This window comes from Gobio gobio, assembly GCF_949357685.1.
Source record: "Gobio gobio genome assembly, chromosome: 3".
Taxonomy (NCBI): domain Eukaryota; kingdom Metazoa; phylum Chordata; class Actinopteri; order Cypriniformes; family Gobionidae; genus Gobio; species Gobio gobio.
Genome location: NC_137099.1, coordinates 12,893,415 through 12,909,903, shown reverse-complemented (window position 1 = coordinate 12,909,903; position 16,489 = coordinate 12,893,415). Strand labels below are relative to the sequence as shown.

General features: G+C 40.5%; 1 protein-coding gene across 1 annotated transcript; it reads left to right on the top strand.

Moving 5' to 3' along the window:
* Positions 1-3,125: 3,125 nt before the first annotated feature.
* On the top strand, positions 3,126-14,665 carry ptcd1 (pentatricopeptide repeat domain 1). The gene is made up of 8 exons (XM_079813163.1): positions 3,126-3,682; positions 8,579-8,719; positions 8,858-9,076; positions 9,179-9,280; positions 9,813-10,529; positions 12,152-12,268; positions 12,363-12,545; positions 14,361-14,665. The coding sequence occupies exons 1-8, from the start codon at positions 3,251-3,253 to the stop codon at positions 14,532-14,534; spliced, it is 2,085 nt and encodes a 694-aa protein (XP_079669289.1). The 5' UTR covers positions 3,126-3,250; the 3' UTR covers positions 14,535-14,665.
* The last annotated feature ends 1,824 nt before the right edge of the window (positions 14,666-16,489 follow it).

Sequence of the window (16,489 nt, the reverse complement as noted above, 5' to 3'; positions counted from 1 at the left end):
CCCTATAGTAGCCTAGCATATGTGTTAGAAACTAGGCCTACTCACTTTATATTGGGTGGCCTTAACTAGCCTATGCACTAACATTTTAATTAATCATTTGATACAATGCACTTATTGTGTACATAGCCTACATATGTTTTTACATTGTACTTACATTTTAAAAAATACCTGTATGTAATTACGTCTGTAATTAATTTCTGTAGTTACTTTTGTAATTACACAGTTGACACTTCCCTTACACCTAACCCTACCCTTAAACTTACCCATACAACCACACCTGTCCTATAACCCTACCCGTATCCCACCTCAATATCAGCAAAGGTGTTTTGCAATACAATTTGAACACAGTAAGTACATTGTACTTATTTTTTGATGTGAGTACATAGTAAGGCCACCTAATATAAAGTGGGGCCAAACTAATTTGTGTAACTTTGACAATTGAAGTTACAGAGATACAACCATTATGACAACTAGCCCCGGCCTCCCCTGTTTAATTCAAAGCCACGGTTATGCAAATCATCACCTAAATCTGGATTTTTCACCATGTTCAGTTTATTTATTTACTTTATAAGGTAGCTTAAGTCGGTTTTAATGTTGTCAGCTGAAACAGTTTTGAGGTTAATTGATCTAATTTTGTGTCTTTGGAAAATAGTGATCTATGACATTGTATTATGTTGAATAGCAAAGTTTTTTTGTGTCTATTTGCTAATAAGGGATTTGTGAACACATTCATGGTTTTAAATTTGTGAAGTAAAAGTTATAGTTTTAATTTTGAGAGAAGGCCCCGGGTGGCATGTTGTTACTAGTGTTATTATTTTTTAATGTAATAATGATTGTAATAATGGGTTTATTATTCACTATTCCACGAATTAGACGTACATTTCAGACATCTCTGCTTTAATTAAAACCTATAGGTTAGTTGAGTGAAATCATTTCATTTACATGTTGCTACTACTATTAAATATCTTCAATTAAAATGGGCTATTAAATATGTAAATATGAATGTCTGTATGTAAGTTATAGAATACTTTCAACCTTCAGATACATCTCTTTTACTGGGATTCTGCTATGTCTGACATTGTTTATTCAATTATTTAACTAAATTGTCAAAATTTAATTTGAAATAGAATAGTTGATTTAGTATTTTACATTAATGACACTTTAAAATATATATAAATATTAATAAGAATTATGTCAAAAGTAATTCAATCATTCTGGAGGGCTTCTTACCCCCGTAGTGATGTTTCTATTTATTTTCTATAATAATACATTGGTTGATGCAGCATCCTCCTGAGCATGCTAAATTTATATCTAAATATGTTAAAATTTAAAAGTAAATGCACATTGTTCTTAAGGAGGGATCTCCCCACGTGTTACCCTATGCACTCCAATCACACCCAAATAACTTTCTATTGAACAGTCTTTAAAATAACCATTTTTTAGTGCACTTTTTCACTATAAAAAACATTTATGCAATGGAAAGGTTCCATGGAGGTTCTTCACGGAGCCATCAATGCCAATAAATAGCCTAAACTTTATTTTTAAGAGTGTTGAGCATTTGCATTTCAAGGGATGGTGTTGAACTGTTCTCTTTTCTTCAAAAACCAACATTTCTCTTCTTTTGTCGTTTGAAGTTCAGTTTTCACAACTGGCTTGCTCCGGGGCAGAAAGACCTTGGGCGATTTTGGAAGAGATGCAAAGCTGAACCCTTCAATTATCTAATACCCTCATTTAGGTCACACTATAAAACCTCAGAGTTCTCATCTTTGTTAAAAAGATGGAGGGGATTAAAATGTAGGAAATCAAACACACACAAGCAAAAAGCAACTGATGCATTGGAAGATACTTTTAGAAACGTATTGTGTGATTCAGTGTGATTCAGTCTTTTATTACATGCACGACATGAAAGAACCACACAAAAAGTGTCATCTCCATGGAAACATTGTGTGTGAGATCTCTCAGGAGATGCTGAGGAAACAAAAGCCTTCGCCCTCATCTTCTCTGCAGTATGTGGGTGGGTGCGCTTCAGCTCAGCAGTCTTACATAGGGGGCTACAGTTAGCAATTCTGCACTGCAGTCTGTCATGGAAAATAAAGAGAAATCTACTGACACAATGTGAGAGCAGACACACACACACTTGCACACATACACAGCTCAGTATCTCACTACATATATTTATCTTGTTTTGAAATATCCTTACACAAGCAGCAGTGGGAAAGCCAGAGAAGTTAATGAGAAGTGCATTTAAATGTCACAAATAATCATTTCACACTCTGCAGTAAAGTGTCTCCATTTATACACATCTATGTCTGTAAACCCTAGCACTTAACTGTTTTGAATGTAATACCAACTCACAGATTACTGAAATAAAATGTTTTATAGAACATCAATGTTTTTAATACTTTGAAGCCTATGTGGGGAGAAAGATCAAGGAATTTTGTGAATGAATTTTAGGGAAAGTTTGACTGTTAGTTGTATTGGTGATAATGAAAATACAGAGCACAGATCTAAATGTGCCAGTCATCACTTGTCATGATGGGTTTATTTTAATGACAATCAACCCTTTCAGTGATATCTCACCCCAAGAAAATAAAAAAAAGCTTTTAATATTGATACAAGAACAATGCATTTCGCAGTAAGAGAGGGAATTATTATTTTATCATCAAATTTGCCTGTTATTTTATTATTTCTATTCAAACTGTGCAAGCAGGCCTCACAATAACAATAACAATGCAATGCTTATAGAAATAAATTCATTTTGGAATATAAAAAGAGTGTATATATGTAATAACACTTGTATGTAAATACTTGGACAAAATTACTTGTCCTTGTCATGTGAAATTAGTTATTTCGATACATATTTTCGACTTTGATCGCTAGATGGCAGTTCTATGACAGCGGTGACATTGCTGCAGTTTCAACGAACACACGATAAGTCATACTAATCGATCCCGCTCATCTTCATTATTTATTTCGTTGGATACAATTGAGAGTTCGTTCGTTAAATTGTGAATTTAGATCAAAATTAGTCTAATTATAAAAGTCTTAACAGAATATTACATGGAATGTGTTGAATATATATCTCGATTATGATATTATCTATTAGTAATGTCTTGTTAAACTTCCATCATGGCGACTTACAGTAGACACATCATGTGAGGAAGTCTAGTAGTGGTTTATATCGCAGTTTATATGACTTGAAAAGGCGATAAATAAAGTAACTAGGTTTTAATTAAGATCGATAGCCAAAATGTTGCGTTCTACACTTCTATTGGGTATTTTCACACGGAACACCGGCGTTAATGTTGTAAAGTGCGCTTCAGCATCCTCACATGAGTGCAGATCAGCTGTTCGTCCATCTGAGCGAGTGCATCAAGCACCCTTGAGATTCTTTAGTAAATCAGTGACACCTCCAAGATGGACTGAGAGCAACGCTACTAGTTCAGACGCATCTGATCGTGTGAATGAGGAAGATCCCAGTGATGGGTTTGGTGATTATTCCAGAAAATTATCCTCCAGACGAACCTTTCGCAAAACATCCCCAGAGCTGCTGGATATGAGGTACAGGGATGCGGATGAGGAGGACGCGCCGCGGGTGGAAAAGTTCCGGTCCAAAACGGGTCGGAAAAATACAACATACTGGTATTTCCTCCAGTGTAAAAGGCTTATCAAAGAGGACAAAGTATGTTGTCAAAAAGTCATTATTTTAATAACACTGTGGAAGTACTATGGTATTAGTACTGTACGTGTACTATATTAATTACATAGAAGGTCACTTAATAGAGTACACTTTATAATGACGGTTTTTGCACTTTGCAGTAATACAAAAATGACAAGTTTGGCTTTAAAGTACATTGTAAATCATTGTTTTAATAATGTCATGCTTTAACATATTAAAGGACATGTGAAGTATTTATAATTCAAAAAGTAAAATAAAAGAACACACTAGAGTTCAAAGTTCACATATTGTATTAAATTGCAACTTCATCGTTATAATTGTCCATCCATCCATCCATCTTCTTCCGCTTATCCGGGGCCGGGTCGCGGGGGCAGCAGTCTAAGCAGAGATGCCCAGGCTTCCCTCTCCCTAGACACTTCCTCTAGCTCTTCCGGGGGGACACCGAGGCGTTCCAAGGCCAGCCGGGAGACATAATCCCTCCAGCGTGTCCTCGGTCTTCCCCGGGGCCTCCTCCCGGTTGGACATGCCCGAAACACCTTCCCGGGAAGGCGTTCAGGAGGCATCCGGAACAGATGCCCGAGCCACCTCAGCTGTCCCCTCTCGATGTGGAGGAGCAGCGGCTCTACTCCGAGTTCCTCCCGAGTGACTGAGCTTCTCACCCTATCTCTAAGGGAGCGCCCAGCCACCCTGCGGAGAAAGCTCATTTCGGCCGCCTGTATCCGGGATCTTGTCCTTTCGGTCATGACCCAAAGCTCATGACCATAGGTGAGAGTAGGAACGTAGATTGACCGGTAAATCGAGAGCTTCGCCTTACGGCTTAGCTCTTTCTTCACCACGACAGACCGGTACATCGACCGCATTACTGCAGAAGCTGCACCGATCCGTCTGTCAATCTCCCGTTCCATCCTCCCCTCACTCGTGAACAAGACCCCTAGATACTTAAACTCCTCCACTTGGGGCAGGAACTCTCCACCAACCTGGAGTGGGCAAGCCACCCTTTTCCGACTGAGGACCATGGCCTCGGATTTGGAGGTGCTGATCCTCATCCCAGCCGCTTCACACTCGGCTGCAAACCGTCCCAATGCATGCTGAAGGTCCTGGTTAGAAGGGGCCAACACGACAACGTCATCTGCAAAGAGCAGAGACGAAACCGTGTGGTCCCCAAACCTGACACCCTCCGGCCCTTGGCTGCGCCTAGAAATTCTGTCCATAAAAATTATGAACAGAACCGGCGACAAAGGGCAGCCCTGCCGGAGTCCAACATGCACCGGGAACAAGTCTGACTTACTGCCGGCAATGCGGACCAAACTCCTGCTTCGGTCATACAGGGACCGGACAGCCCTCAGCAAAGGACCCCGGACCCCATACTCCCAGAGCACCCTCCACAGGATGCCGCGAGGGACACAGTCGAATGCCTTCTCCAAATCCACAAAACAAATGTGGACTGGTTGGGCAAACTCCCATGAACCCTCCAGCACCCTGTAGAGGGTATAGAGCTGGTCCAGTGTTCCGCGACCAGGACGAAAACCACACTGTTCCTCCTGAATCCGAGGTTCCACTATCGGCCGGATTCTCCTCTCCAGTACCCTGGCATAGACTTTCCCGGGGAGGCTGAGAAGTGTGATCCCCCTATAGTTGGAACACACCCTCCGGTCCCCCTTCTTAAAAAGAGGGACCACCACCCCGGTCTGCCATCCCAGAGGCACTGTCCCCGACCGCCACGCGATGCTGCAGAGGCGTGTCAGCCAAGACAGCCCCACAACATCCAGAGACTTGAGGTACTCAGGGCGGATCTCATCCACCCCCGGTGCCTTGCCACCGAGGAGTTTCTTAACCACCTCGGTGACTTCAGCTTGGGTGATGGACGAGTCCTCCTCTGAGCCCCCAGCCTCTGCTTCCCCAATGGAAGACGTGACGACGGGATTGAGGAGATCCTCGAAGTATTCCTTCCACCGTCCGACAACATCCCCAGTCGAGGTCAACAGCCGCCCATCGCCACTGTAAACAGCGTTGGTAGGGCACTGCTTCCCCCTCCTGAGGCGCCGGACGGTTTGCCAGAATCTCTTCGAGGCCAGCCGATAGTCTTTTTCCATGGCCTCACCGAACTCCTCCCAGGCCCGAGTTTTTGCCTCCACGACCACCCGGGCTGCAGTCCGTTTAGCCTGTCGGTACCTGTCAGCTGCCTCAGGAGTCCCACAAGCCAGCCAGGCCCGATAGGACTCCTTCTTCAGCTTGACGGCATCCCTTACTTCCGGTGTCCACCACCGGGTTCGGGGATTGCCGCCTCGACAGGCACCGGAGACCTTGCGTCCACAGCTCCGAGCAGCCGCTTTGACAATGGAGGTGGAGAACATGGTCCACTCGGACTCAATATCTCCAGCCTCCCTCGGGATCCGGTCGAAGCTCTGCCGGAGGCAGGAGTTGAAGATCTCTCTGACAGGAGACTCGGCCAAACGTTCCCAGCAGACCCTCACAGTACGCTTGGGTCTACCGGGTCTGTCCAGCTTCCTCCCCCGCCATCGGATCCAACTCACCACCAGGTGGTGATCAGTTGACAGCTCTGCCCCTCTCTTCACCCGAGTGTCCAAGACATACGGCCGCAGATCAGATGAAACGACCACAAAGTCGATCATTGACCTACGACCTAGGGTGTCCTGGTGCCATGTGCACTGATGGACACCCTTATGCTTGAACATGGTGTTCGTTATGGACAAACTGTAACTAGCACAGAAGTCCAATAACTGAACACCACTCGGGTTCAGATCAGGGGGGCCGTTCCTCCCAATCACGCCCCTCCAGGTTTCACTGTCATTGCCCACGTGGGCGTTGAAGTCCCCCAGTAGAACGACGGAGTCCCCAGTCGGAGCACTCTCCAGCACCCCTCCCAGAGACTCCAAGAAGGTCGGGTACTCTGCACTGCCGTTCGGCCCGTAGGCACACACAACAGTGAGAGACCTATCCCCGAGCCGAAGCCGCAGGGAAACTACCCTCTCGTTCACCGGGGTAAACTCCAACACATGGCAGCAGAGCTGGGGGGCTATAAGCAAACCCACACCAGCCCGCCGCCTCTCACCATGGGCAACTCCAGAGTGGTAAAGAGTCCATCCCCTCTCGAGGAGTGTGGTTCCAGCGCCCAAGCCATGCGTGGAGGTGATTCCGACTATCTCTAGTCGGAACCTCTCAACCTCACGCACAAGCTCAGGCTCTTTCCCCGCCAGCGAGGTGACATTCCATGTCCCAAGAGCCAGTTTCCGTGTCCAGGGATCGGGTCGTCTAGGCCCCCGCCTTCGACTGCTGCCTGATTCGCTTTGCACCGGCCCCTTACGGTCCCTCCCGTGAGTGGTGGGCCCACGGGAAGGTGTCCCCACGTCGCTCCTTCGGGCTGAGCCCGGCCGGACCCCGTGGGGGAAGGCCCGGCCACCAGGCGCTCGCATACGAGCCCCAACCCCAGGCCTGGCTCCAGGGTGGGGCCCCGGCTGCGCCATACCGGGCGACGTCACGGTCCTCCTTCTTTTTGTCATCATAAGGGTTTTTGAACTGCTCTTAGTCTGACCCGTCACCTAGGACCTGTTTGCCTTGGGAGACCCTACCAGGGGCATATAGCCCCGGACAACATAGCTCCTAGGGTCATTCGGGTACTCAAACCCCTCCACCACGTTAAGGTGGCAGTCCATGGAGGAGTCGTTATAATTGTGTAATTTCAAATACATTTTAATACATGACATACAAGTTTTAGAAGAAATGGCATTAAAGTATATTTTAGTTTCCCATAAATGCATGCCAATAATACATTTTCATCTAATTTAATTTAACATGCAATTAAGTGTCTGAAAGCATAATTTAGATTGCACTTAAAGGATTGGTTAAATTTTAAATAAACTTTTGCTGATAATTTACTCACCCCCATGTCCTCCATGCCTTTTTTTCTGCAGTCAAAAATAAATTAAGGTTTTTGATGAAAACATTCCAGTATGGACTTCAATGGGCTCCAAACGGTTCAAGGTCCAAATGACACTTTGAGTACAGCTTCAAAACTAATCCTTTAATGGGTTAGTTCTCACAAAAATGAAAATTCTGTCATTTACTCACACTCACGTCGTTCCAAACCCATAAGACTTTCGTTCATCGTCGTAACACAAATGAAGATCTGAGAGATTTCTGTCCCTATGCAACTACCACTTTGGCGCTCATGAGTGGCTTAGCCCAAATTTTATGAAGAGACTCAATCACTTTATATGAACAGATTTAGTTTAGTCTTTTATTGACATATAAACCGATCAGCAAACATAAACAGAAGCTCAACCGAACCTGCAAGAACAAACCTCATTGGTTCTTGAGGAAGCTTGAACGTTCTGCGCAACACAAGAATGAACCTCATTGGTTCTTGCACGTCAAGCGAACATCCTTGACCTTCTGTTTACCACAACTGATGTTTGAGTTGACGAATGTTTATATGTGAATAAAAGCTTAAAATCAATCTGATCATCATACAAAGCGATCGTGTCTCTTTAGAAAATTTGGACAAGTCACTCAATTCATATGGATTAGTTTTACGATCTCTTTATGAACTTTTTTGAAACGTTAAAGTGGTAGTTATGTAGCTGTCAATGGAGGGACAGAAAGCTCTCAGATTTCATCAAAAAGATCTTCTGAAAATGAACGAAAGTCTTGCAGGTTTGGATCGACATGAGGGTTCGTAATTATGACAACATTTTTATTTTTGGGTGAACTATCCCTTTAAGTATGTTCCTTAAAAGTGTATTTTTTTCCCTAATATGCTATTAACATGTTTGTGTGTGTGTGTGTGTGTGCCCCATGTAAATACAAGTAGGCTATATATCAAAGTATGTCTCTCTGTGTCATATAAACCAATGCACACTTTATTCTTCTTTTGCCTAGCTGGCTGAGGCATTAGTTCTGTTTGAGGCTGATATGCTCGAAGGTGAGAGGTTACGGCCTGAGGAATACAATTACACCGTTCTCATCGGCGGATGTGGACGCGTGGGCTACCTAAAGAAAGCCTTTCAGCTGTACAATAAAGTAAGATGGCAATGCACTCATCACATTATGATGCTCTTTGATGTTATTATTTATATTAGGAGCTGCTAGTAATGTATAAATGACACACTTGATATTAATTTAACCCTGTTTTTATGTTTATGTTATGTTACCACTCAGATGAAGAAGAGAGGGATAGAGCCATCAGATGCTACATACACCGCGCTGTTCAACGCTTGTGCGGAATCACCATGGAAGCAGTCAGGGGTGGACCAGGCAATGAAGCTCAAGCAAGAGCTTCTCAGGAAGAACATCCCTCTCAGTGCCATAACCTGGCATGCTTTGCTCAAAGCAGTCGCTCTTGCTGGAGATCTGAAGTCTTGCTTTCAAATTCTGCGGGTATTAACTAATGTCACAACACATTTTAGTTTTACATGCAATTTTTGTTTTGCTCTAACACCACAGTAATATCCTTTGGTTTGTGTGTAAATGCATGCATAGGAGATGCTTCAAAGTGGACAACCCATCACACAAGAGACATTTCATTATCTGCTGATTAGCTGTGCGAACGACAAGCAGCATGGGTTCAGACTGGCTTTACAGGTACTTACACACACCTACGGACTAAAAACACACATTAGCTTTGATGCACAGAAATTATGTTTTTTTAACGAAACACAGAAAACACGAAATTAATGTTTTCATTTAGCCGAAAACCTGAAACAGTCAAAACACGTCATCGGAGAAGCGCTAATAAAATGCAACTTTTGATTCATTAAAGGGATAGTTCACCCAAAAATGAAAATTCTGTCATAATTTACTCACCCTCAAGTTGTTCCAAACCTGTATGAGTTTCTTTGTTCTGCTGAACACAAAAGAAGATATTTTGAAGAATGTTTGTAACCAAGCAGATTGACTAGTACCATAGTATTTATTTCCCTACTATGGTAGTCAATGGTTGCTCTATCTGCTTGGTTACAAACATTCTTCAAAATATCTTCGTTTAGGTTCAGCAGAAAAAAGAAATTCATACAGGTTTGGAACAACTTCAGGGTTAGTAAATTATGACAGAATTTTCATTTTTGGGTGAACTATCCCTTTAAGTTTTTAATTTTAATTGTTGTTTGTTTTGTAGGTGTGGCATCAGATGCTTAGGATTGGAATAAAACCAGACACTCAAAATTACAACATACTCCTGCGCGTCGCACGAGATTGTGGAATCGGTGATCCTAGTCTGGCTTCTGCTTTACTGCTGAAGAGAACGGAAGAAGTGACCCCAAAACTCACAAGTGGAAGGAAAAGCCGTCGGACAAATGTCAAAGTGGAGACGTTGTGTCAGCCTTTAGATATGGATGCATTTGAGAATGAGCTGTTTGTAGAAACACACACAGAGAGCCACGGACAAGCCAAAGAGAGTGATTTCACCCTTCTAAAGGAAAAAGATTCATGCAGAATAGACACATCTGAAGATGAGACTCAGATGCTGCCTGTATTATCAAGTAGCTCTCTGACCTGTCAATCACAATTATCAACACAAAGTTCCCACCTCCCAAACCTTTTAGACCCCAGCACTTGCCACTCAGGTGTGGTTGCCTTGGGGCCTGTGAATAGTGCTTCGGATAGACTTGCTCTGATTGGAAACCTTGATGGGTTTTTGGAGAAAATGGCCAAAGAAGGACTGGAGCCAAACATCAAAACCATCACACTACTGGCTGATGTCATGGAAGCTGGCAGCCAATCAATGCAGAGTTTGATTAATGTGGCCAAAGAGAGTGGTGTCAAGCTGGATGTGCCATTCTTTAACACTATGATCAGAAGGGTGGCCAAGGCTGGAGACTTGTATGGAGCTAAGGTTAGAAACACATTTAATCATCTGTTTATAACAGGGATGCAAACGGGTGAGGGGTAAAAAAAGGTGAGAACATTGCGTGAATAGAGAAAACAATCGCCGAGGTCAGGACACTTTTAAAAAAAATATATATATTTACTTTTCATGCTCATTTCTAGACACTATTAAGTATCTTTGCATCTGCCTGAAAACAAATTCTAACAGGTAAGAGGTAAAAAAGTTTTTTGTGTTTTATGTAGTGCAAAACAACCCTTTATAAAACAAATAAATGGCTTTCCTATAGCTCAAACAGTAGAGCGTGGCGCTAGCAACGCCAAGGTCATGGGTTCGATTCCCAGGGAAAGCAAGAATTGACAAAAATGTAAAAAATGTGTACTTTGAATGCAATGTAAGTCGCTTTGGATAAAAGCGTCTGCCAAATGCATAAAAAAAAGTAAAAAAAAAATAAAGGATTTAATAGATGTGGGAGCTGAATACATAAAAAAACAAGACTACATCCAGATAAAATGTATGTTAGAAATCATCTTAGCTTCTTTATTAACACTCAAAACTGAAAACTGAAGATCCCACTGGTTACAAATGCATCAATATGGGATACTTTGTACACCACCTCATAAGTTAAACCCTATTTCTTCTGACGTTTAGCCACCAGAATTTCAAGGGCCTGCTTCCTTTGTTTTGCTGTGTGTCTCAGCTTTGCCCGTTTTTCTTTGACACATTTATTTTCATTTTTTTATTTATTTTCATTTATTTATTTATTACCTTGTAATGTCACTCTTCACAAAACGAGAGAAAAAAAAAAGATCAGCCTGAACGGACCGACTTTGGATAAAAGCATCTGTCAAATTGGGATTGACGATAGTCAGAGATAGCTGATGATAGTAGATGGGTTAAAAAAATAAGGATTAGCTACTCTTCATTGAAAATGTTTTAAAACAGGCTACAAAACTACATCTCACATCAAAATGTATATGCAAGGTGACCAATTCATAACTTATTTCAAGTGTGCTTGTTATAAAAGGCACATCATTCTTACAGCCAAGAGTTGTACCATGGTCATTTGTCAGCATTTTGTTTTCTTTGCATAGCACAACATAATATTTTAATGATACTAATAATAATATTATTAATAATACATTCAATAACAAATTTCTATTATAATTATTATAATACACTGTCTGGCCAAAAAAAGTATTTTAGATTTAAATAGGCAAATGCTTAAGAGTCTATGATTGGATCATTATTGCAGTGATGATAATGTTTCTTCATGCTCCCTTCCAACCATTCTTTCACAAGTTGAGCCTGATGAATCTTGACATTGTCATCCTGGAATATGGCCATGATGGGTCTTCCTACATGGTTGTTTAAGAAATGAAAAACTACACACTCCATCAATTAGGGTTAGAAGAACAGTTTGCAAACATATAACATGCTAGAAACATAATAATCACTGCAATAATGATCCAATCATTGACTCTTAAGCATTTGCCTATTTAAAACCAAACAGCAACTTTTTTTGGCCATGCAGTGTATAAATAGAATTGCATAGATGTAAATAAATAATAAGTAATTAAAAGCATCTGCCAAAGGCATAAATGTAAATAAGAACTTTCTCTTTTCTTTAGGCAGTACAAGCCCTTATGATCGACAGAAGACTGGCTGCGAATACCCAGACGTTCTGTAGCATTGCTCTGGCTTGCCGAAGACAGAAAGATGCAATGCAACTCTTCACTGATATGGAGGTATGAAAACCAATTCCTTTACACTATTAATATGCCTAAGGACTCCCTGTATTATTATCATTATTGCTCTTATTTTCTGTTTTGTTTTTTGCAGTCTTGTGGACTTGTGCCGAATGCTCATGTATACAGTGCCCTGATCAGCCAAGCCTTTAAGCGTTTGGACTATGCTTATCTACAAGAACTTCTTCGACACATGCACAAACTGCAGGTGCCACCCAATGATGTCATCATCAGACAGCTGGAGTTTGCAACACAGTATCCTCCTTCGTATGATAAGGTTAGAAACTGAATGAGACAATCTCATATCAAACCAGATTCAAGATTTGTATTTTGTCACATCATGTTATATACAGATAGCCTGACAAGCCAGACCCACATCAAGATGTTGGGTCTGGGAACTCACCGTTGGCAGGGCTCAATCCCAGGGGCAGGATAAATGGTTGTCTTTCAAATTCCCTCTGCACGCAATAGGATAGCGCTACAACCAACCAGAGCAACGAAGAAGGTGGAGCAGAGCTTGTTGATAGATTAAACTTTCGCTGTATCCGGTCAGGAAAAACTCTGAACACATCTTCCTTTTTTAACCCTCTGGGGTACTTCGGGTCAAAAATGACCCGAAGCGTTTTATAAATTTTTAAAAAAAATCGTAGCTTCATCGGAATGGTCCGAAACTTGGTGACTGTATTGGTACTTTGTATATGAACACCCAAAAAAATCGGGGACAGGATTTGAAATGTCTAAGTGGTCGTAAAAAAATAGTCACACTCAGGACCTTCGGGTCAAAAATGACCCCCATAGGAAATGAATGGGAAATGGGCAAAAATATGAACATACAGAGTTTTTTTGTGCATACAATCTACAAATCAGCCAGGATGCAGAAAAAAAGGACTCAATAGTGAAGGGGTGAATCTCTAAAACATCAAGAGTGCAAAACAGACTCACACACACACACACAAAAACACAATTAGCTTTTGGAATGGCACGCATTCATTTGTATGGGCGTGTATATAAGTGTGTGTGTGTGTGTGTGTGAGGTTTTTTGTCTGTTCTGCACTCTCTTAACATTTTTTTATAAAACGTAAGATCCACTATAGTGGTAAAAATGTGCTATTGCATGATAAAAATGCTCAATGTGTCCACCGGATGTCACCGATCTCATTAAAAAATTGCTTTCATGAGGCCTAGGCTTGACTGTAAAATGAAATACAGCTTTAATAAAAATAAAAAAATATATATATATTTTTTTTTTTATTATTATTATATTCAATGGGAATTGTTTTTTATAATTATTATAATAATAATTATTGTTATTATTATAATTAAAATGGTCATAATTATTGCATAAATATTAATTATAAATCATAAAATTATCTCAAAACACCAAAACAGAAAAGAAAAAATATTATTGAACAAAAATATATTTAATTGATTTTACTCAAATCTTTTTTATCTTAATCCCGCCCTCCGGGTCAAGGTCCTGAGTGTGACCCATAAATGAAGAACCCCAGAGGGTTAAGAATGACTTCAGTGCCGTTCTTTGTTCCTTTCTCAAAGAAAAGCTTAACTCCAAGTCTTCCAGAGTCGCGGCCAAAGCCGATTCGAAAGACTGCTGTTCACCAGCTTCTTTGTTTACAAGTAGCATGCGGAACCGCCACAACTCTGACGTCATTAAGTTAAGCCCGCCCACCGACTCTATACACGATGTGATTGGCCCGACCAGAGTTTGGTTTTTCCAGCTCGCAAGCCAACGGAGAGTTGCTAGACGACCCTGGTTGCAAATTAGATTTGCTGCCGCTAGGGTGTGTCTAGATTTCTTGGCTAATATACAGAATACAACTTGTGAAATATAAATCTGGTCAGTTATAAAGTAATAGTAATAACAAAATAGCAATACGGTAATTGGATTACATGGTATTATTCTAAAGGTAATTTAATAAAATTTATATTTAATAACATCATTTTAAGTTTCAGTGAAAAGGGTTCAGTAAAATTATTTATTTGGGAATATTTTTCTGCATGTTATTGACCTATGAGCAAGATTCTATCATGGACTACCATGGATTAATTATGCCTTGCATCGTTCTTTCCTCAGTTAAAATCACGGAACACATACCTGGACAAGATCGATGGCTTCCGTGGTTTTTACAGAGAATGGCTGGAGTTCATGCCTGGCCAGGAAACTCCACACCCCTGGGCAAAGTATCGATCCCCAAAACCAGAAACAGAACAAGATGGAGTCCCCTCACAAAATCAAGTTTCTGAATAAATCAAATTCCTGAACTGTTTTGTAAATCTGTGTGTTAAAGTGTATGAGGATAATCTGAGGCTGATTTTGCATGTGCCATGTAATAATTGTAGATATGGTTCATATACTGTACATTAAATCATGGTATTTATTTTGGTGTTGTTTGTCTCATTTTAAAAAACAAATACTATTATAAAATCCTCACCATACAATGACAAACCTTTATGTGAACTAGCAGGATATTTCAATTGGGTCACATGCTAATCTTGAAAGGCAGATAGCTTAATTGTAATAATCCAGTGAGATTTTTGTATGCACAAGGAGTCTGACAACAGCTGGCATGATCAGCACAGAGATCTGATCTCACCATCATTGAGTCTGTCTGGGATTACATGAAGAAACAGAAAAATACTGAAATCCACTGCCGCTTCAGTATACATATGGATCCTAATGAGTGATCTATAATCAAGTTATTAATCAATATTTATCCTTCTAAAATATTAAATTATTTGAATGACTTCTTGAAGCTTGTAAGATTTACGTAGTTATATAATTATATGTCTGTTTAATGGAATTTGCTTTCTCTATGCATTTACACTAGAGAATAATGTTGAATATTGTTCAGTTCCAAGGTTGTCTGTTACTTTTGTTGAGAGAAAGAACATGCTATCAGTATGTTTTGGGAAACTTTTTGGTCAGAGCTAGAGGTCGACCGACTCCGACCTTGATGAAACCGTGCATCTGTGTATGTGCGCTTCTTTGTTACAGATCAGTATTGGTTATATGAACAATTTGAAGATGGATTTACTTGTTTCCTGGGGCAAAAGCTGTTTTAAACGCAAAGGGTGGTCACACCAAATATTGATTTGCTTTAGTTAATAGAAGTTAATTGATAAATACAATCTATTTATGACATTATTTTTGAAAGCACCCTAACTTTACAGCATTTTTACACAAGTGCCTAAAACTTTTCACAACTGCTTTGCAGGTAGGTTTCTTCAAGCGTCTTGGAGACGCTGCCACAGTTTTTCTGGATTTAGTTGCTCAGTTTTTTTCTTTCTTTCTGTTTCTTCATGTAATACCAGATGGACTTGATGATGGTTAGATCCGATCTCCATGTGGAACATACCAGCTGTTGTCAGACTCCTTGTGCATACACAAATAGTACTGGATTATTACAATTAATGGCAAAAGGAATGTTAGGAAATGTAAACTGCTAATTTCCTACTGACACACTACAACAAAAGATATAAATAACTGGCTTTATATATATTATTATATATTATTTTCCCTGGTGAAAATACTAACATGCCTAAGACTTTTGCACAGTACTGTAGGCATAGGAGTCTTCCATGGTGTAATCAGTGGTGGTAAGTAATGAAGTAAAAATACTTTGTTACTTTACTTAAGTACTTTTTTCGGGGATCTGTACTTTACTTGAGTATGTTTTATTTGCATCTACTTTCACTCTTACTCCACTACAATATTAAAGACAAAGTTTACTTTTTACTCCAATACATTTCCCCATGCACGCTCCAAGTATTTATTACACTTGCTTTCCAAACCAAAAAAAAACGTGGGTGCAGGAGAGAATCAAGCTAGTAAGCTGGTTCTCCCCGCATGCTGTCAATCGGTCATGGATGATCCAGTCGGGGCTAGACTTGGAAAAGCTGACTAGGTTTGCCACACTAACGTTAGCTCAGTGTTTCCCAAACTTTTTTATTTCGCTGCACACAATGAAAGCATTGGTAACACTTTACAATACGTGTGCACTAATATGCATTAATTCATGCTTAACTAATGCACAGATAATCAAGAGTTAATGTATGACTCATGAAGAACTAAATCATTTATTAATGATTACTGCATCAGCAACTAATGAACATTATATATGATTAATAGGTTAAGTAATACATGAATTTCTATTAATTAAATATGACAATGTATTAATTCCCTAATAACATCATATATTAACT